We start from the raw sequence: 22,760 nt of genomic DNA, 5'->3' as shown, positions 1-22,760 counted from the left end.
GAAAATACCCTATGAATTATCCACCTGTGTTCACTTATCATGTTAATAATAATAATTAATATTTTTACAAAGATGTCTTCACAGCTTTATAGCTTAACAAAAGATATTTTAACCAGTATTTTCCCCCTCTGGATTTTATAAAAAAGAAAATAATGAATGATGTCGTATATTTACTTTGTGGTAGAGGAAAAATAATGGCATGACTTTAAACCAGACTTTAAGCCTACAAAATATTTTATTGACTTATAAAATTCTCACCAGGCCTTCCCATTCTAACTGGTGTTACATATGAAGCATGTGATGAAGAATAAACTGTAGTGATGTCATGGATCTCCTTTCAAACATCTCCTGTTCCAGAATGCTAGAACTTAAATATTCTGTTCTCCTTTAGTTCCTCAATCCTCAAGGACTACTTAGTGGTTACAGAATGTTTTGACCTGCTGTTTCAGCCCTGGGGACATTTTGTGAAAGTATTTTCTGGAGCAAGCTCCATTAGGCTATTTTAATTTCTTGGTCAATTTTCTATACAGCTAACAGTATATAATTTTTTATCATATCAGTGATTTGATTCATTGTTCAAAGTGTAATTTTTCCTGTGGTGAATTTTTACAGTTTTCTGTGTTACCAAGAAGATGTAATTCTGCAGCCTTTTGATGGGTCTATAATGAAGTTTGACTTCACAGTTTTAGTAATTCTCAGCTTTAATTGCTTACTTATATTAATAGTAATTTTTTTTCAAACCTAATAGTTTGAATTTATTCTGTAGCACAAAGAACATTAACAGAACAAGGGCATGGGTTCAGGATACAGGAGTGGGTCAGAGTAGCCTGTTTCTTATTTATTCTAGCTTATGTTTCAGTCTTCAGGCAGCAGCTTTGAGGTGTAATCGTCTTTTGTATGTATTCCCAGAAGACTTCCATTAATGAGTTCCCTGGGATCATACACTGAATTTAATTTCCTGCTTTACAAATGCTTCAGCAGATGTTCATATAATAGATCTCTGTTTGATGGAGGATGTCTGTTACTTGGATCAGAGTTAAAAAACCACTTATATAGAGCATCTTTCAAAAATATTGATTATACTGTGTCAGAATCATGACCCTTTATGTGGACTTGTCCAACTATGGTATGTAGCTATTAGGCACTTTTCCCAGCCTGGATTGAGGTAGGTAAAAGTGGTTATATGTCTAGAATTATCTATTTCCATATATCTTTGATTATAGGCTCCGGATAGATGGAGTTTCCCTTTGGATTGGTATGCGTAAAGTACTTAGCACGGGATTGTATTCACTATGTGTTTAAAATAATATCAAGTAATGGTAACAGTCTTTTTGACGGCTGGATGATGAGGTGCAGTTGATGAGATGTTTATAAACCCAGGAGTCTCTTAGGCCCACTGAGTAGTAGTCGCATTCAGACAGAGCCTCTTCTCTTGGCTTCATCTAAATTCTGGACATTGTTTTTTTATAAGATGGGGTCTAAAGTTTCTTAAGAAGACTTATTAGTATATGAAATCATGATTTAAATTGCAACCTGATATAGGAGAGTTAATTTATTAGCTAAAGGAATCTTAGTTCAGCTTTGGTACTGCTATTAAAGAATAGCCTCAAGAAAAGCATATTGGTTACTTATGTTAAAGTTCCATGCCATGTTATTTGTTGAACCACTGCTTATTAAATTTTAAAAATTCTCTTAGTATTTCATAAAAGCCCATAATTATGTCTTAGTCAAACTACTGTGTCATAGGTTTTTCACTCCATTATTTTTTCCACTAATTAAAGTTTGTTTCCTTTTCTTTATAAGAAGGAAAAATATTCAGATAGAACCTTTTAAAAATAGGTCACTTAGTGTGTCCTAAAATGCCTGAGTCTTAGTGAAATTGCACTTAAAACTGTAAATTTAAGATTTATTGCCTAAGAACCATCACCTGCCTTTTCCTTTCTTGGAGAATTGGGCATATACAACAGGGATTTTCATAGACATGCCGAATTGTAACTCTTAAATACATTGCTTCTGTCTCATAAGTCTGCCCTGACTTTTTGTTGTTGTTGTATTGTGGTTTATAATAAGAAATATATATTTGGCCTTTGTCCCTGGTCCTGGCCCATAGCTCCTAAAACCCTTGGAATTTCCTAAGTGATGAGAGCCAAAGGTTGCTTTTTGTTATTTTAATGAAGTGACTTTGGGGAAGTCCCTTGATAATCTGAGGTTGGGGGCTGGTTGCCAGGGAAGCCAGCCCTGTGATTAAGGGTTGGAACTTTCAGTCCAGGGGCTGGAGATTGACTTCAGTCACCAGTGATCAGTGATTTACCCAATCCGGACGAGGTTTGGAGAACTTACAGGTTGGTGAACACATGGAGATTTGGGGAGGGTGGCCTGCCTAGAGGGCATGGAAGCTCCATACCCTTCCCACATACCTTGCCTTATGCATCTCTTTCATCTGGCTGTTCCTGAATCATATCCTTTTATAATAAATCCAGTGATTTAGTAAGTAAAACATTTCTCTGAGTCCTGTAAGCTGATCTAGGAAATTAATCGAACCCGAGGAGGAAGGAGGTCGTGGGAACCTCTGATCTACAGCCAGTTGGTCAGAAGCCCAGGTGACAACCTGGACTTGCAATTGGTGTTTGAAGTTGGGGGCAGCCTTGTAGGACCTGTGAGATCTGATGATACCAGTATTGAGTTGAATTTTAGGCCACCCAGCTGGTGTCGGAGAATTGCTTGGTGGTGTGGTAACAACACATGGCAATTGTCAGAATCAGAGGTGTTAATCTTTTTATATTTTCACTAATTATTTAACATATCTGGTGTAGAGTTCTCTGAATTTACATATGTATGATATTATATTTTTTGTTACTTAGAACTTATATTCCTTTTCTCTAAGTAGGAATGGTAGTTTTTTCTTATTCTGTAGAATTCATATTTCCTATCTAAGTTTCAAACATATTTTTTTAAACATATTTTTAAAAGGCCACTTAAAATAACAGCTTTCAAATTGTTAATTATGTTTCTTACCCTTAGGTTTGCACAGTTTTTCCTGTGCCCCTTGTTTGATGAGAGTTGCAAAGACAGAGAGGTAAATGCAGTTGATTCAGAACATGAAAAGAATGTGATGAACGATGCTTGGAGACTCTTTCAGTTGGAAAAAGCTACAGGGAATCCCAAACACCCCTTCAGCAAATTTGGAACAGGTTTGTCAGCTGCGGCTCTAATGCATCCATTCTCCTTGACCTCATTTAAACCATGGCCCCTTTGCCCAGTATTGTATTTTACAGTTCAGGATAGAAGATTGCAGAACTCCTTGTTCCCACCTACCCTGTTGTTCATAAACTCAGAGTCTGGAGCTGATAAATGGTTGTTATATCATTGTTACTACTTGGTATTTCTTAAACCATGCCCCTACACATATGTTATCTGGCAGGTCCCTATGTAGGTACCTATATGTGATTCGTGACCTAAGAAGAGGTTAAAACTTAGGTATGTGAGCTTCATGGAGAAGGTGATAGTTTATTGAGAAGAAGAGTGACCAAATATGAAGCAAGTTTGTTGGATAACAAGGTGATAGAATTGAATTTAGATTTTAGAAATAGTAAGAATGAAGTGGTAATAATTCCTTTAACAGATGAGTAACATTTTGGCTTGTAGTTCAAAAAGAAGGATGTCAACAGGAGTTGGGCCCTTGGCATTGGATATTTTTTTAAATTGAGGTGTAGTTGATGTACAATATTATGTAATTTTCAGGTGTACACCAGAGCGATTCTGGCATTGGACTTTGTACGTAATACGTGGAATGATATTCTCAAAATTGTAGTAACAGTGACATAAGCAGTTATTTAGCCCTCTAGAGGTTACTCTGGCCATCCCATACAAATAGGGGTCTGACTGTTTAAGGAACAGAGCAGTTAGAGCTGTGAATAGATATTTTAAAAAAATATTTATTTGGCTGCGTCGGGTCTTAGTTGTAGCACATGGGATCTTTTAGTTGTGGCATGTGGGATCTTTGGTTGCGGCATGCAGGATCTTTTAGTTGCAGCATGCAAACTCTTAGTTGCGGCATGTGGGATCTAGTTCACTGACCAGGGATTGAACCCGGGCCCCCTGCATTGGGAGCTTGGAGTCGTAGCCACTGGACCACCAGGGAAGTCCCTGTGAGTAGATATTAACCAGCATTTCAAAGGGAGGAGATAATAGATCTCTTTATTCTGAGTAAATAGAATGCTCACTTCAAGGCTTGTTGAACCCCCCTGCTCCCATCACCTCCACCTCTACTATCTACAGGTAGATAGATGCATAGCGTCTGCTCCGGGCATGACCATAGAAGACACACAAGGTCCCTGCTCTCAAAGTGCTACAACATCCTGGTAGGAGATTAGAGGTGGGGAGTAACAGGGAGTAGAATAAAATAAATATAGAGATTCTTGATTTTACAATTGTACCCTTTTTCTTTATTCAGTTTTTCATTAAAAAGTACATTTAATTTAAATATTTAAATGATACAAAAGTATTTTTTTTAAAAAAGCAAAAACAAAAAGTTGCCCTTTTCTTCATCTACTCTTGCCATTACCACTTCACCAGATGTAATCATTGTTAAAGGTTGCTTTGGGGGCTTCCCTGGTGGCGCAGTGGTTGAGAGTCCACCTGCCGATGCAGGGGACAAGGGTTCGTGTCCCGGTCCGGGAAGATCCCACATGCCGTGGATCGGCTAGGCCCGTGAGCCATGGCCGCTGAGCCTGCGCATCCGGAGCCTGTGCTCTGCAACGGGAGAGACCACAACAGTAAAAGGCCCGCGTACCGCAAAAAAAAGAAAAGGTTGCTGTGATTTTAAAATACTGCTTTGGGGATTATGAAATAGCATAAAAATAATAGATTGTTTAGTGTACTTAAAATTTATGCTTATTACATAAGTTAATTTGGGGAACTTTTAAAAAAAGACTATAAAGACAGCTTTCTTTCAGTTTGGATACCATTCTAATGTATCTAGCAGCAGCCAGGGAATTAGCATAGCTTTATAGAAATAGGAGTTTTTAAAAATCGTAATTAGAAGCAGTGATACTGTATTCTTTAGACTTATAATATTTGGCACCCTGTGACAGCATCACTGCTAAGGTGGATATTGTGGTCTCTAAAATGTCTATGTAATGATTAATTATCTGAAAAGTGGCTTTCGTAGAGGACATCAGCACACATGGTATATCAAGAGGGACTGAGTTTTAAAAACCAAATTTCAAATTACTACATCCAAATGAGTGTTGTCCTTTAAATGGTCCCTTTGGCAGGTTAGATACCTCCACCAACAGTGCTGCTATTGTGCAGAACGTGTTAGAGCTCCTCTTTGGGAGTTGCCTTCTTTTAAATAGTCTCACTGGTGATAAATCACAATCAGCATAATCAGGAAGCAGCCACAGATCTTCCAGAAATAAATCCAGTGAATAAGGTGAGCAGTATTACCTCTGGTCACAAACAAGAAACAATCTTAAAATGTCCTAGAAGAAGGTTTCGGGAGTGATGGGCAAAGAAAAACATTGAATGAGGTCAGTTACATAGAGGTGGAGTTTAAGAGCATATTTCTTTTTTAACCACTGAGAAGGCTAGGCAGTTAGTGAAATATGAGGTAATATAAACAGCTAAGAGGTGAGTTAGCCAGACTCAGTACAAAAGTACAGAAAATGTGATATAAGTAATGCAAATACCAAGTTACCTACTCAGTTTAGAAATATAAACTAACATTGAACTTTTTGGAGTAGAGGTTCTGTCGATAGTTAAGGTCACAGACAAGTTTGAAAGTATGATGAAAGCTGTATACCCTTACCTTAGAAATTACACACGTATAAAATTTTGCAGAAGTTATTCTTGCAGAAGAATCCTTGTCAGAAATTCATACTTAATTTACTTCTATTATTTTTTAGTAACTTCAGATGTTTCTGTGAATGTGGGCCATTTTGTCCATCAAGGGATTATGATTTATTATTTTAACATTAATATTTAAAATATTATTTTAATAATATTATTATTATTTACTATCAGGAAAAGCTGGGTATTTTTAAATGAACAAAAACCAAGCATTGTGTTCTGTATTTTTAAGAAAACCTTACAATAAAATGTTAGTCCTTAACAGTACTTTTTCTTTATATAACCCACAGTAAGAAGCATATTTTACTCAGAGCACATGTATGTGTGTTTGTGTAAGCAACTGAAACAAAAGTTTTACCAAACAATATCTTTCTTATATTTTCAGATGTAGTCTGGTACCCTCTGTTATATTGTTTCTTTTAAAAAAAAATTCTGGTCTGCCAATACATTAAATTTATTTCAGCACAATCGAGTGGGTCCCAACCTACAGTTTAAGTAATTCAGAGTGATAGGCAGTCATTTCATAGGCAGTGATAGACCCAGGAAAAGCATTTGATAAAACTCCTTCATGAACAAAACAACAAAAAACTCTCGAGTTGATAACAACCTATGCCAGACATCATGATTAATTCTGACATTTCAAAGGGATTTCTGTTGAAAGGCAAAAACAAAACAAGAATACCCTCTAATCAATTTTTTGTTCAGTTGTGCCGTAGGTACTAGTCATTGCAGGAAGTTAAGGGAAAAAAACGTGATAAGTAAGAGGTTGAAAGGAAGCAAAAGGAAACTTCCCTTATTTCCATATGATTGCATAAAAAATTCAAGAACTCTTCAAATCAGTCATTAAAAATAAGATTATTCACCAGCGTTGCCAAAAGAAGAGAAACACTAACATTGCATTCTTGTATCAATAGTAATCAATTAGAAAAATGCTACAGGAAAAATTATTTCATTTACAATATAAAAATATCTATAAGGTATTTAGAAACAACTCTAACAGAAGAGCAAGAAATATATAATGGATATAAAAGAATGCCTGAGTAGGGCTTCCCTGGTGGTGCAGTGGTTAAGAATCCGCCTGCCAATGCAGGGGACACAGGTTCGAGCCCTCGTCCAGGAGCATCCCACATGCCATGGAGCAACTAAGCCCATGTGCCACAACTACTGAGCCTGCATTCTAGAGCCTGCGAGCCACAGCTACTGAGCCCACGTGCCACAACAACTGAAGCCTGCGCGCCTAGAGCCCGTGCTCCACAACAAGAGAAGCCACTGCAATGAGAAGCCCATGCACCACAACAAAGAGTAGCCCCCGCTCGCCACAACTAGAGAAAAGCCCACACACAGCAACAAAGACCCAATGCAGCCAAAAATAAATAAATAAAATAAATTTAAAAAAAAAAAGCTTGAGTAAACAGGAAGATAAACCATGTCCGTGAATGGGTAAACTCAACATTACACAGTTATTTCACCCCTAATTTATCTAAATTCAGTGTAGTGCCATTTGAAAGCCCTAGAAGTTTTTATTTTATAATCTGATTATAAAATTGAAAGAGTAAAGGGCCAAGAAGAGCTAAGATAATTTTGAAGAACAACAAAGAAGGCACTACTTCTACCAGATATCAAAATTTTAGTTGTTACAGTAGTGGAACTGGTGCAAGGATACCTGAAGATAACAGTAGAATAGATTATAGACCCTAGAAGCATATCCACAAGTGTATGGAAACTTGACATAAGACAGAGGTACATTACAAATGAGTAGGTAAAGGATGGACCTTTCAGTAACTGGTGTAGTGGCAATTATCTATGTAGAAATAAATAAAATTAGATCTCATCTCACACCATGCACAAAAATAAATTCCAGGTTGACTGGACCTAATTATAGAAAGAAAACTTTATACAACTTTTAGAAGAAAATATACGAGAATTTTTAAAAATCTTAAGATGGGAAAAGCGTTCTCAAGCACACATAGCACAAACCATATTTTTAGAGGTAAAGATAAGCCATAGATTTAAAGATAAATTTGACTTCATTAAAACTTAACATTTCTGTTCAATAGAAACACAAAAACAAAAGACAAGCACATACCCAGTGAAGATATTTGCAAAGCATATAGCAGATAAGAACTTCTATAAGTAAATAAGTAAAAGATAAAACAGCTCACTAGAGAAATAGGCAAAGGCTGTTTTGAGTCATTTACTTTGTTTGAAAGTCATTTTTGTAGATATTATGTGCTAAATCTGTCTCCACACACACGTCTTCATTGACTCCATGTGTGATCCTCCTAGCCTCAGACTTCAGCCAGGAATCCCACCTCCCACTAGCATATTCCTACGTGATGTAAAGTTTTGTCCTCTGAAGGTGGGCTGTGCTGAGGTTGTATCTTTGCTGTACCACTGAATGGCTGAGAGAGACCCTGGGCCAGTTTCTTAGCTTCTGTAAGCCTCAGTTTCCTCCCATGTCAGGTTGGTGTGAGGATTAAAAGAGGTTGTGCATGTGAAGTGGTTAGCCAAAAGTCTGGCCATAAAGGTGCTCAGTAAATGATAGTAGCCTCCGTAATAACAATATAATAGAGGATCAGTAGCTGTGAAAGACAGCAAAACTTTGAAAAGGTCTTTGCCATGAAGTCGTGAGGGGCAGCCAGGGCTGCTTGAGGAGTCAGTGGGTTTGATGAACTGACTGTTGGGCAGTGTTATTAGAGAAGTGTTGTTCTCCTGTTCTGTTTTTAGGCTGAACCAGTGGTTGGTGACCACATTCCCTTTGCCCCTTTATTTATCACTCACATATGCCTTTAGTTTTAGTTCCATAGTTCCTGATAAATTATAAGTCTTTTCTCTGCCCTGTTGCCTTTAAAATTTTTTTTTCTCTGCATCTCCATGGAATAAGAGCAGAAGCACTTGAATTTTTAAAAGTAGTTTGGAACAGGAAAGGGAAAACTTAGTTCTGGTTATTCATTAGTGATCTGTTTCTCTAATCATAACCCCACAGACACTGTGGGAGCAACTGGGTTTAGTCAGCTGAGAAGGGAATAAAAGAAGGAAGTCAGGATGTGGGTGAGGGAAACAAAACAGGCACTCCTTGATAGAATGAAAGGCAAAGTGGGAGAGTGCCTGGAAATAGAGGGTGGAGCTGTATTTAGATATGGGTGATGTTTTTCTTTCTTAAATGTCATGTGACAGTTATGTTTTGTAGCATGTACCACAGGATCATAAGAATCTGAATAGGGTGTCATAAGTGCGCTCAGATTATCTCTCTTTCTCTCTCAGTTGACAAGTAATTTTTTAAAGGTCCTCTACATGTAAAGTGCATTAGAAAATGCAAAGAAGTATAATCAATGTCTTTGCACTGAAGATGTTTCTGGTTTAGTCGGAGAGGCGAGTCAAACCCAGGATTTCACTGGAGTATAATCTCAGATTTGATTTTCCAGGATCATAATCTCTTCTGTCTTTTTTCCTCCTTGCTAATTTTTACTGAGTGCTGTACTAGGCACTTTTCCTGGATTGTTTAACTCAGTTCTCACAATATCCCCAGTAGGTACGTGCTCTTATTATTTCTGTCTTATAGATGAGTGAACTAAGACTTCAGAGAAGGTAATTAAATTGCTTGGGGTCATTCAGCTTTTTGAATGCTGGAGCCAGGTCTGGTGCTTTTAACTACTGTTTTACCTGCTTTAGGCTTGCCTAGAATTAAATTCTCCAGGATCTCAGAGGAGATGCAAATTGAATTTTCCTGAAGGTTGGGTAGGATTTTCTTAAGTAGAGGAAGAGCCACTCAAGAAGAAAAGGAACAATATTTATTGTATGAGTATTAAGTGCCACACACTGGGCAGGTGTTTTACCTAATATGATTTCACTTAACTTTAACCATGATACTGAAATTTTCATCATCCCATTTGACAGATGCCAAAACTAATACTGACAGAATAATTAGACCAAAGTTTCATAGCCTCGTGGGGAATACAGGGAGGAGGGAGAGAGGGAGGGTGGTAGCAGAAGTGTCTGTGTAGGTTATGGAATTCAATATCAAATCAGTCTGAACTATTAAGCCTATGTTCTTTGTGGTAATGTTAGGTTGACCCTCGAAACCATGACAAGAAGCAAAGACCAAGGAGTGAGCCCTTGGCTGTTATTCGCCATAATAAAGGATGCTTTTGTAGGAAGGAGTAGGAAAATGGATTAGGACCAAAAAAAACATTGTGAAATATGAACCAGAAGGTAGTTGAACATCTCTTGACCCTGGGATGATGATAATGACACAAAAAATTAGACCCCAATAAAAGTTAATCATTTACTTTTTTCTCCCTTTCCTCCCTCCATGCCTTCCTCTTCTTAACTGAAGAATTTAAAATGTACGAAAGTAGGCAAAATACTATAACGAACCCTGTGTATACATCACTTTGCCCCTGGCCAGTCCTGTCTGATCTGCATTCCCAGTCATGCCCTCGTATTATTTTGAAAATATCCCAGACATCATATCATTTCACTCACATATATTTCAATATATGTCTCTAAAGATAATGACTTTTAAAAAACATGGTAAAAGTACCATTATCATTAATATCATCAACTATGCAGGTAGTGTTCAAATTTCTAGTTGTCTCATAAAAGTCATAATTATTAAAGGTTTATTTGAATAAAGATCCACATAAGTGTCAAATGTTAGTGATTAATGTGTCTTTTAAATTTTTAGTCTACAGGTTCATTCTTCATCTCTCTCCTCTGCTCCCTGCCTTTGACCCCCTAGAATTTATTTATTGAAGAATCAGGATATTTATTGTGTAGAACTTTTCACAGCCTAGCTTTTGCTGATTGCATTCCCAACAGTGTAGTTTAACATATTCCTCTGTCTTCTGTATTTCCACAAATTGGCAGTTGAATATAGAGGCTTGATCAGATTCATGTTTGTCTTTTTGCGGGGAGGGCTTCATAGGTGGTGATGTGTTCTTTCATCAGGGGCATATGATGTCTAGTTTTCTGTTTATGATGTTGCAACCATCCTCGATGCGTCATCTCTCTAATTCTAATTCTACTGTTTTTTCTCCTATTGATTTGCTTGAATACTACTATAAAAAGAAAATCTCTTTTTCTACGTTTGCCTACCCAGTGGTACAATTATTATAGGAAAGGCAAGACAAATGTTTGATTCATTCCCTTTATTTACCAGCTTTCAAAATATTGAGTTGGTTCCCTAGCATCCTTGAATGATGACTAATTTGTTTTTTTTAGTATCATGATAAACTCATAGATATAAAAATATTTGATACATTTCAGCCTGCTTAGTCATTTATTATTCTCCAAAATTTCCCCTGGCTTTTGTTAGTATCTTTTTTTTTTTTTTTTTTCCTTGCTAGGAAATGTGTCTATGGAAAACTAGAAATTTACTGAAAACTACAAGTGTACAGGTGCTTTATTATGGCATTTAAGAGGCTTTCACTTCAAGTCCCCTTTTCTTTTGTAACTCCCATCTTGTACTTACATGTACTTACCCAGCTGCAGGAGAATTGTCCTTTTTAATTTTTTAGGGAAATTTATGAATCTCCAAAGGCTTTGGTCTCTTCCAGGATTTTTAGAAGATTGCTATAGCAAGAAGAAAGAGCTTAAAAAGAAAAAAGGGTTATAATAACTGTAGATATATTAACCTAACCTTCAGAATCTCGGGTTTTCCGAGAACAATTAAGAGTTTCATGGTTATAACTATCAAATGACTTTTCCCTGAGAACCTTATGAGACATACAGTTGGAGCCAGCTTTGATTTCTAAAACACATTTCTAAAACTTCAAACTCAGTCCTTCCCACAGAGTATAAGAAATATTTGGCTGGCTTTAGAACTTTCCAGGAAAATACATTCTATTTACTTGAAAATTAGCACTCATATATATTAGTACTGAGTTTATAAGCTTTTTTTAAAATAGAATTTATAGTTCTTATAATGAAAATATAAAATAAAATTTACTGAGCTTACAATTTACAAAACTGTCTTCATATCCGTTATCACTTTCAGTAAACTTCACAGCAACCCAAGTTCCTATTAAGTAATTATTGTCTGACAGATGCTATGCTGAGCCTTAAAACAGATTATTCATTTAATCCTCATGGCAGTCCTGTGAGGTTGGTTCTCCTATGATTCTTATTTACCAATAAGGAAACTGGGGCTTAGAGAAGTTAAGAAACTTGTCTCGACAGCTAGTAAACGAAGGGGTCAGGGATTGACCCTTGCTTTTAACAGTTGGGCATGTACCCATATTACCCCCATTTCACAGATAAAATAAATGACCCCTTGGAGATATTTGTAGACTTTTCCAAGGTTGCTTAATTAGTCGATGATGGGAGTCAGGATGGGAAACCCTGAATCTCCCAACTGCCAAGCCAGTGCTCTCTCCTGGCAGGCCCAGAGCGGAAGGTCCCAGTGGGTCAGCAACCCTGACATCCTCAAGCCTCTGCTGGAGCTCACTCTTACAGTGAGAGAGCCAGAAAGGTAGGATTCAAGATTTTTGTAGCAGCATTTTAATTTGATATAAATGACCCACCTGAATTAGTGTTAAATTAGGACAGTATATGTCTAGAGACTGAACTGGTATTTGTTATTCCAGCCATATTCACATTGTTCTCCACATATGGACTCTTAGGTAGAGGAAAGTCATCTGGACCATTTACTGAGCTTTCTTCCCTACTTTGGTGGAACGGTTTCTGTGCCGTACTCAGAAGCCAGGAATTCCTCCTACAATTCAAATCGTAACAGAAGTAGATACTGTTTATTGCCATTTTCTGCTGTAAATCAAGTATTATATTAAATTCTGTAACATTTTTACAGATTTATTATTTGTCATAAAAGAGATCAGTATAAAAGCATTTGCCAGATCATTCTTTACACACTACTTAAAGAAACAGAACATGACTAATACAGTTTGAGCATCTGTTGTACACTTTGAGCATACAGTTTGAGCATCTGTTGTACACTTCTCCAATTGCATTTTTCTCCCTGCTCCCGGGAGATAACCACTATCTTAAGTTTGGTGATTGTCACTTCCATGCTTTTTTTTTAATAAAACATTGCTAAGTCATGCATTTATTTCTAAGCAATATGTTGTATAGTTTTTTTAGTTTTATAAAAATGGTATTTTATTATTATTTATCTACCACTTGTGTTTTTTCATTCAGTGGTATATTTGTAAGGATTATCCATATTAGAGAGTGTGCCTCTGATAAGTTTTTTTAATATATTAATTAATTAATTAATTTATGGCTGCGTTGGGTCTTGGTTGCTGCATGCAGGCTTTCTTTAGTTGCATCGAGCGGAGGCTACTCTTCGCTGTGGTGTGTGGGCTTCTCATTGTGGTGTTTATTCTTGTTGCGGAGCACAGGCTCCAGGCACGTGGGCTTCAGTAGTTGTGGCATGCAGACTCTAGAGTGCAGGCTCAGTAGTCGTGGCGCACAGGCTTAGTTGCTCCGTGGCATGTGGGATCTTCCTTGACCAGGGCTTAAACCCGTGTCCCCTGCATTGGCAGGCGGATTCTTAACCACTGCGCCACCAGGGAAGCCCCCTCTGATAAGTTTTTTATTTTTTGCTGCTCTCTGAAAAATTTATTGAATGCATGTACTATTCTTTAGCCATTTTCCTGTTGACAAAACATTGCTGCTATAAGCATTCTTATACATGTTTCCTTGTACACAGTTCTCTAGGGTTCTAGGAGTGGAATTCTGGGAGTGGAATTACTGTATATTAGGATATGTACATCTTTTAGATTAAACAGATATTGCCAAGTTGTTTCCTATAGTGGTTGATCCAGTTTGCACTCCCTCATTCAGCGTCTGAGTTCTCATTTCACCATCACCACAACACTTGGTGTCATCAGATTTTCTATTCTGTTTATTGGTTGTTAAATATTAGCCTTATGCTTTTGTACATCTTTTTTCTTTTTTTAATTTGGTGTTATATAAGTCTACCAATGTCAGGACAGCAGATTGAGCTTAAGAGAAGTAGGGTGACTTGTTCAAGGTCATGCAGCCAGAAGACATTTGACCCTGGATTTGATGATAGCTCTGCCAACACCAAAGCCAGTGCTTGTTCCTCTGCACCTCCCTACCTGGGGTTGATGGCACTGATAGTAACAGAGTCTACTCAGTAATTTAAGGACTAATTATGGAATTCTGTGCATTATGTCCTGCTTTTCCTTCTATTTCCTCAACTAACTTTCTTGAGAATTTCCACTATAGCTAACCTTCTTGTTTTTAAAAAACTTTAAAAAAATGTTATAAAAGGGCTAATAAACTTAATAACAAGCCTGACTCTTTGGCCCATTTTTACCAAATATTCATGTTTTTTCTGTCATTGTATTAAGAGCTGACTATCCTGACCCCAAGAGAGTAATACTGGAGAACTTTTTCCTCTTTCTGATTCAGGAGCATCTAAGGATACAAGACTGCCATTCTGGGCTGTGTTCCCAAACAGACCACAGTTTCCTTGTGTCATCATATATTAGAAAGCCTAAAAGCATCTAGGTAGCAAATAAATGAATATGTAGATTCACAGAATGGTATCTATTTGTGGCTAAAAGCCACTTTTCAGAACAAAATGATTGGGCCTCTGTTTAGAAGTTTGGCCAGAGATACAGAATCACTAGATTTTTGTACCTTAGGTAGGTCAGGTTGCTGTTGACAGAGTGGCTCCTTTGGCTCGTTTTTCTTTTAACTTTTTGTTGAAATATAATAACTGAAAAGTGTGTGTGGCTCTGATAAATTGTTGTTGTTTTTACTTTGCTGCTATTTGAAGAATCAGCTGAGTGAATATACTGCTATTATTTACGTACAACTCACTGAATTTTCAAAACCTCAGTACACCATGGACCCAGCACCCAGTCAAGAAACAGATCACCAGCACCTCTTTCTGCCCCTTTGTAGTCACTATCCACCCACCAAAGGATAACCTCTGTTCTGACTTTTCATGACTCAGATCTTAGTTTAGCCTGTTTTTATGCTTTATATAAATGAAATGATGCAGTGTGTACTCTTCTGTGTCTGTCTGGCTTCTCTTGTTCAACCTTAAAAGTTGTGAAATTCCTCCATGCTGTTGCATATGAACAGTGAATTCTTCGTTTTTTGTGTGGTATACTATTCTGTTGTGGTCCTCTGGATCTTTTTACTCTAGCATTGTCAGTATTTTGCCAGTGGTACATGTCTTAGTGTATTTGGGGTATGTTCTTGCTTTATCTCTGTGTTTTTAAATGAACCTAAAGGTAAAGGGTAAGGATTAGAATGGTAAGATATTCAGGTACATTAAAATCAAAGCAGAATGAGCTAGAACTAGTCAAACTGAAAGAATTTTAAGTTCTAGATGGAGGCCATGATCTTGGTTTTTGTATACTTTGATTTGAGATTTTTTTTTAACCAGAATACTGACCAGGTTGTGAATAGGCATATCACACTTAGACTGAAAATCTGATTTCTGTCTAACACTATCACATTTATAGTCTGTTGAAATAAAACATAATTTCTCCAAACTCGGGTGTCCCAGTGTGTGGATATTGATGCACATGTTGTAGGACTCTGAGCTTGGCAGTATAAATGAGTAAGGAAGCTCTAAGGACTAGTCTCTCTGCAACTGAGGCTTTTTATAACCTTCATTTAGTAGAAAAGGGAGGTACCATCAATACTCAAGCTTTACCTTAATATGAGAGAACTTCAAACCATTACCCAACAAAAAGCTTTTTTTTTTCTTTTCCTTTTTTTTTCTGAGGAGTTAGGCCCCTCGATACTTTTTAGATCACCTGGATTCCTCAGGTAGAATGAGGGGGTATTTTAGGACCCCTATAGCAGAGCAGATCTGGAGTTGAACTGGATCTTTAGTGAAACTGAGAGGACTGATAAAGAACCTGGAGACTTGATTAGCAGGCTATGCTAGTGAATATGAGTACATTTGGTTGCTTTCTGACTAGAGAAAGGTTAATGAGTACTTGCTGGGCTCTTTCTTGCACACTCCACTAGATCTGTTGATTGAAGCATTCTGGGGCATGAATCTTGGCTCAGAATCTTTAGCTCTACGTGGCTAAAGACTGGGTCTGAGAATGCCATCTGGTGGCTCTCTCTAGATACCCAGTTTAGTGAAGGGGACTCTCCCAATGCCAGTTCATCAGCCATTACAATAACCCAAGGGGAAAAAACACATCAAGAATATGTTCTGCTATAGTTTCATCTATGCAGGTGAAAAAGAGTAGCCCATTTAATAGTATAAGCAGGAACAATAATAAAAGTTATTATACTAGATCTTAGGGTATTTCTAGTCAAGATGCCATTTTTAGAGAGATACCAATCATTGAAATTCCACCTCCCAGCCTTTAAATGGCAAGATCTTTATTAGAAATGTACTACTTAGAGAGTTTGACTATTTGCTTTTGACATGCATATTTTATCCTAATTGAATTAGTTATTAAATTTCATAAGATCTCATAGTGGTACGCTATGTACATTGCTTGAGACTTACAAAAATAGCATTGCATCCTATTTTTACCAGTGTAGATCAAATTAATGAGAATTCACATCACAAATTTAATGCTTCAGCCAAGAATAGTACATTTCTTTCCACAAGTAACTTGGCAAGTTCCAAAAAGATCCCTCAGTGACTATGTTCAATTAATTGTGGAGCACCTAGGGAACTGGAAGTTAAAGTAAGTGTGAATGGAGGCCATGTGGATCTCATTTTGTCTTATAAGTGCTCATAATACCTACTATCTCTTAGGAATTTTAAGAAGTATAATTTTTATAAGGCACTTTAAGCTCTTGAGGGAAAACTCTCTATAGATTAAAATGTTACTAGTTTGTACTATACTATCCTGTTTATCCAGGTTATGGTCAAACATATTTGACTAATCATTATATGTGTTTGTTTGGACTCTATTTTTTAAGTTTACCTTACAGCAATGTCAGTAATAATTGCAAGGCTTTAAAATTCGCATATTTTGCTTTTTCTTAGAAATGTTTTTCCTTCCTTTCAGGTAACAAATATACTCTAGAGACTAGACCAAACCAAGAAGGCATTGATGTAAGACAAGAGCTACTGAAATTCCATTCTACTTATTATTCATCCAACTTAATGGCTATTTGTGTTTTAGGTCGAGGTAAGAATCCTTAAAATTTTTTCGTGGTGTTGGATAATCTTAGTTTTCCACTTTGGCTTTTTCAAAGTATTGGAAGAAGGATATAAGGCACTTCCTTTTATCTGTTCAGAGGCTTTTGAAAATGATCTTGTTGGAGAATATGTGGAGGGGAATTTTGTTTTTAACTCACTGTGTTCTAAAAAGAAACTTAGGTGATTTTAAATGGAGACCTGAAGAAAATATAAATTAATAGCAAGGGAAGGAAGTATAAAGGACAAGATTGAGAGATTTGACCTTATAAAATTCAAAAAAACAAAAAAATTAAAAGACAGATGATTATAAACTAGGAAAACTATTAGAAAGCAACAAAGTTTGATATTGTTTCCCCTATTAAATTACCATAATTTTGGTTTGGGCTTTGTTTTAACTAATACCCATTATGAGGAGAGGTGCTCTTTTGTATTTGTGGTGTATACAATTTATGCAATTCCTCCACACTTTCTGGAGGACAGTTTAAGATGCATCACCCTAAAAAGTACCTTTTTACTTCTAGAAGTGCAATCTAAGGAAATAATCAGAGTTGTTCCAGGTGATGTACGAGGATGTTTCTGTATAGTATTTATTAGTGAAAAGTTAGATGCAAGCTAAATGTTCATTAACAGAAGATTGGTTAAATAGTGATGTTATAGGTATATAATAGAGCATCTTATAGAAAATAGCATCCCTTCTCCCACTTCCTCTCCTCTCACCTGCTTTATTTTTGTTTAAAACATTTATCACCACCTGAAATATTAAATATTCTTTATTGTTGTCTGCTGTACCAGAATGTAAGTTACTTAAGAATAGAAACTGTTTTGTTCACTGCTTTGTCTGGTTTAGCGCTTGACCCATCATAAGTACTCGGTAAATAAATATTGAATGAATAAATAGTTTCATGACAGTGTTTTCATAACTTGGGAAAATACTCTCATTGTATTAAATAGAAAACAAAAGCACTCTATAAAAGCACTGTGTGCTATCTGATCCCATTTGGGGATTTCTAAAAAATTCTAATAGACATAAATGGGAGACATAAGACAAAGTAGAAAAACATACCAGAAATTTAATAATGTGGTACAGTAGTTAAGAACTCATGCTCTAGAGTCTGAGAGCTTGGGTTTGAATTCCTAATACACCACCTACTCAGTATATAGTGGCTATGAGCTAACAAAGTTACTTCAGTACTCTGCACTTCGGGTTTTGCATTTGTAAAATGAAGGGGGTACCTCATACCTTTTATGAGGTTTAATAGAGATAATGCAGAAAAAGTGCATAGTGCCTGGCAACACAGGAAATGCTCTATAAATGGTAGCTGCTTTCAGCATTCCATAATCATGAGCTTATGGGCGACTTTTGTTTTCTTCTTTTGTTTTTAGTTTTGTTTTTTTTGCTTTTGTTTTTCAAAGTATTCTGCTATTGACAAATGTTACTTTTGTGGGTAGAAAATAAACAACTATATGTATTTGAACTTGGTAATAGGAACAAGGATATAAAATGGGTCCAAGGAGTAAGGCTAATAAAAAGTGTATGTTATAATCCTGTGTGCTTTCTAAAGGTAGGTAGATCTATAGAGTGTTAAAAAAATATCACTTGGTATTTAGAGCCTAGTCCTGGGAGTAGGTTTCTAAGCTGTGTTTTTGTCCATGTCATCTTGAGATAAAACACATGATTTCAATAAGCACTTATTAGGCAAGTAATAACGGCAACAGATGACACATACGAAAGCCCTGCCCTGTGTTCTTGGTTTAGTGGAAATGACAGAACAAGCATCTGAAAGAGACAAAGAGTTTCTTTGTTCTAGTTCCCTCTCCCAGTGTGACTGACCTCCTGTGCTCAGCTCAGTGGATTTGATGACATGTCTGGGAGAAGTGTCCTTACAGTACAGTGGTGTGTGGAGGAAACAGAATCTCTTAAAGGATTAATAGATAATCCTCTCCTTCTCCCAGGAGGAGGGGAGAGGAAGAGTAACCATGTGGAAGGATCTCTGTCACAAAGGGACAAAAAAGTTTTTCTCTCTTCTCCCATGGGGTCCTCCCTCTAGTTGTGGCAGCACCAATTACCTGGACACTTGACAAATAGGTAACTGTCAAGTGGAGACCTTAGGATTGCCAAGTCCTGGTAATGTAAAGATGAATGGGACTCAGTTCCCTGATCTCTGGTAGCTCATAGTGAAGACAGATGGTGCATTATTGTACGGCTCCCTTACCTTTAAAAAGCTACATGGTGAATTTGTGCTTCTAAAAGGAAAGGCCTACCCTAGTAGAACCTTTCTCTAAAGGGCCTCGCTGTCATCAGCACTTCAGGTTGACAAATCATTGTTGACTGCCCATCTTGTTTCCAGTTACGTGTCCCATCTGTGTGTCTCTTTATGTCAGTTGTCTCTGACATCTCTTGCTCCAAATATACCCGGTTCATTCCCGAGTTCACTTGTATAACAAGCAGCCATGGGTTGGCCTTTTATTTGGCTCTGGACATTTTAGGGTCCTTCATACATGTCAAAAAAATTAAAGTAAAAATACATATGTTTTATAAATAAAGTGCACATGCCCACATTCATAGGCCTAAAAGAGAACTTCATATTATCTATAGGCAATTCTCATATAGTGATTAAGTGCTTTTTAGAGAGTTCATGGAAAAGTTCAAAATGGGTCCTAGAATATCAAGGGAAATTTCTTATTCGATTCAAATGCTTCCTGACAGTAACAAGTAATGAATGTTTATACCATTTATAAATAACCTATTTTTGAGGAGGCAGAATCAAGGTGAGTGGTTATCTTATTTATAAAAAGATAACCTTTTCCACTTTTTTCTTTTTAGAATAATAGTAATATGTGTGCACAGAAAAAAATTTATCCCATACAGAAAGATATAAAATGGAAAGCATGTTCTTCTTTATCCCACCTTATGACCACTGTGCCCTCTCCTCAAAGATAGTCACTTTATATAATTTTTTGTTATACTTCCAAAAGTAGAATTTTGTTAATATACTTGGATTTATGTGTGTCTGTTAAAAGATTAAATGAGATTATACTACATGGCACTGAAGTCTGTGGTTTTCACTTAATAGAGCTTTGAGATATTTTCATATCAGCACATACACACCTCTCCCTCATTAATGGCTACATAATATTCCAGTATACAGACTTTTCGTAACATGTACACATTGATAGACGTTTAGGTCATTTCCAGTTTTTATTGTTGTTATAAATGGTGTTGCAGTGAACATCTCATACTTTTGCAAATACAACTGTCCATTAAAAATATAGATAGATGATAACATAGGAGAACTTCACATAAGTGGCTATATAATCTTGTCAACAATTACAAATCTTTGCATGAGTTTGACACAGTATGGTACAGAATTATATAGTGTTAGACCTTGAAGAGACTTGTGATCATCCTACCCAGCTTTCGTGTTTTATAGAACCTGGAGTGGTTAAACAGTTTGTCCAAATAGTCTCTTGACATAATTGGTTGGTGAAGTTGGGGTTAGAATTGAACACCCAGGATTCTTCTCACCATTTTATACTATTCCCCCACAAAATCAATTGCTTAAAAACACTAATATTTGACTTTTAGCAATGGGTTTAGACTGTGTCTATTTATAAAGTTAATGTTATAATCTGTCAGCTAGTGGTTTCATATGTGCCTTTTGGGAATCGTAGATAAAATAGTCAGTTTCCAAATGCCACTCATTATTCTATATTGTTTCCAATATTTGTTTGAAATTTATTGCAAGATAATATTTGTAAAACAGTTTTTTAAACTATAAGGAGGCAGATATATGTGAGGTATAATCAATATCAATATTGCATAGCTTCAGAAGTTATATAGGCACTGGTGGGATTTTACTGAATGCTTCAACTTTATCAGATGGAGTTTTTTAAAAATTCCTAGGTTTTCCTTTTAATAGTCCTGAGATTTTTCAGGCGATCGTAAGGTGTTTTCTTCCCCCCCAGCTTTATTGAGATATAATTAAAATATAACATTGTATAAATTTAAGGTATACAGGGACTTCCCTGGTGGCACAGTGGTTAAGAATCTGCCTGCCAATGCAGGGGACACGGGTTCGATCCCTGTTCCGGGAAGATCCCACATGCCGAGGAGCAGCTTAAGCCCAGGCACCACAACTACTGAGCCTGTGCTCTAGAGCCTGCAAGCCACAACTACTGAGCCCGTGTGCCACAACTGCTGAAGCCTGAACACCTAGAGCCCATGCTCCTCAACAAAGAGAAGCCACTGCAATGAGAAGCCCATGCACCGCAATGAAGAGTAGCCCCCGCTCGCCTCAAGTAGAGAAAGCCAGTGTGCAGTAATGAAGACCCAACGCAGCCAAAAATAAATAAATTTATTAAAAAAAAAAAACTTAAGGTGTACAACATAGTGATTTTATATATTTTTATATAATCCTAAGTTTTTTAAATACTACCCATCATGTGTTATGATTAGTTTAAGTTCTGTTTCCATTGTCTGTGTTCTTGTAGAATCTTTAGATGACTTGACTGATCTGGTGGTGAAGTTATTTTCCGAAGTGGAGAACAAAAATGTCCCATTGCCAGAATTTCCTGAACATCCTTTCCAAGAAGAACATCTTAAAGTAAGTACATGTATTTCTAGTATTTTTTTCTTTTTTAAATTTATGGACATAATATATGCCTGGTTTACCAAAGAGTACATGAACATTTTTGGAGGTTCTATTATTTATATAGTTTTTAATATTTGGTTTATATTAAAATCAAATCAAATCAATTTCACATTTATTAGGGACATGTATCACCAAAAAGATAACAATATGTTCTGATCCTTGCATGTTAAAAGTAGTTTTGCTAGCTATAACCTTGGCAGACTGTAGAAGCTGTTATCCAGTGCCAGAAGGCAAGTATCCAAAAGTATTGAGCTGCATGGTCAAGGGGACCAAACGTGGACTGCATACCAACTGTAATGAAATCCCACTAAGAAAGAGCCCAGGTCATTTATTTCTGTGTGGTCAGTATGGTTTTCTCTGGCAGTAGATTCTCTCCTGAATTTGGGATTTTTCCATGAAAATCGGTATTTTTTTTTCTTTTTTTGAAAATCACTATTCTTCATAGTTTGTAAGTATTTTATTCAGCAGGAGTTGTGCAGAGCTAACCTTTTGCGATTTGTTTGTTTTATTCTTTCCCCAGCAACTTTACAAAATAGTACCCATTAAGGACATTAGGAATCTTTATGTGACATTTCCCATACCTGACCTTCAGAAATACTACAAATCAAATCCGGGTCATTATCTTGGTCATCTCATTGGACATGAAGGTCCTGGGAGTCTGTTATCAGAACTTAAATCAAAGGGTGAGTCTCTTGGACACCAGCTTCTGAGGGTAGTACCCCACCTCCACCATATTTTTTTACTCTGACTCTCATTTCTCCTAAATATTTTCCTGTGAAGGAACATTTTCAGATGATACCATTTAGGGTTGATGAGAGTGAGGTGTTGGTTGTTAGTACGCTTTTGTTTTTTGCTTTGGGGTTTTTGTTTTTCCATAATTTGTTTTATCCTTCAGTATTGAGCTGTGAAGTTTACATATTTCAAAAGGTGTTGTAGTGCATGTTTTAAATAAGATAGAGGTTAAAAAAAGTAAAAGCTCACATTAGGTATTCTTTACCATCTCTGTGAAATGTGCTGAAATATTTATTTCCCTGCTCTTATCCATCAAACCAAAGGGTGTATTAGGATCACTCAATAGATTTCCAAGGTTCCTCTCCATTCAGACTCTTTTTATATAACACTTAAGCACAGTCATCTAC

General features: G+C 36.6%; 1 protein-coding gene across 4 annotated transcripts in view; it reads left to right on the top strand.

The window, feature by feature from the left end:
* The window catches only part of IDE (insulin degrading enzyme), a 111,800-nt gene that overhangs the window by 38,623 nt on the left and 50,417 nt on the right, over window positions 1-22,760 (top strand). For all 4 annotated transcript variants that reach the window (XM_029245483.1, XM_029245480.1, XM_029245482.1 and 1 more), the window contains 4 exons: window positions 3,022-3,191; window positions 16,836-16,958; window positions 21,461-21,573; window positions 22,142-22,304. In XM_029245483.1, coding sequence (XP_029101316.1) covers window positions 3,022-3,191; window positions 16,836-16,958; window positions 21,461-21,573; window positions 22,142-22,304 — 569 coding nt within the window. The remainder of the gene's footprint in view (window positions 1-3,021; window positions 3,192-16,835; window positions 16,959-21,460; window positions 21,574-22,141; window positions 22,305-22,760) is intronic.

This window comes from Monodon monoceros, unplaced genomic scaffold (genome assembly GCF_005190385.1).
Source record: "Monodon monoceros isolate NGI ecotype Baffin Bay Population unplaced genomic scaffold, NGI_Narwhal_1 Super_Scaffold_4, whole genome shotgun sequence".
Lineage (NCBI taxonomy): Eukaryota > Metazoa > Chordata > Mammalia > Artiodactyla > Monodontidae > Monodon > Monodon monoceros.
The sequence above is the reverse complement of the archived record's forward strand: the minus strand, read 5'-3'. Positions and strand labels throughout refer to the sequence as shown.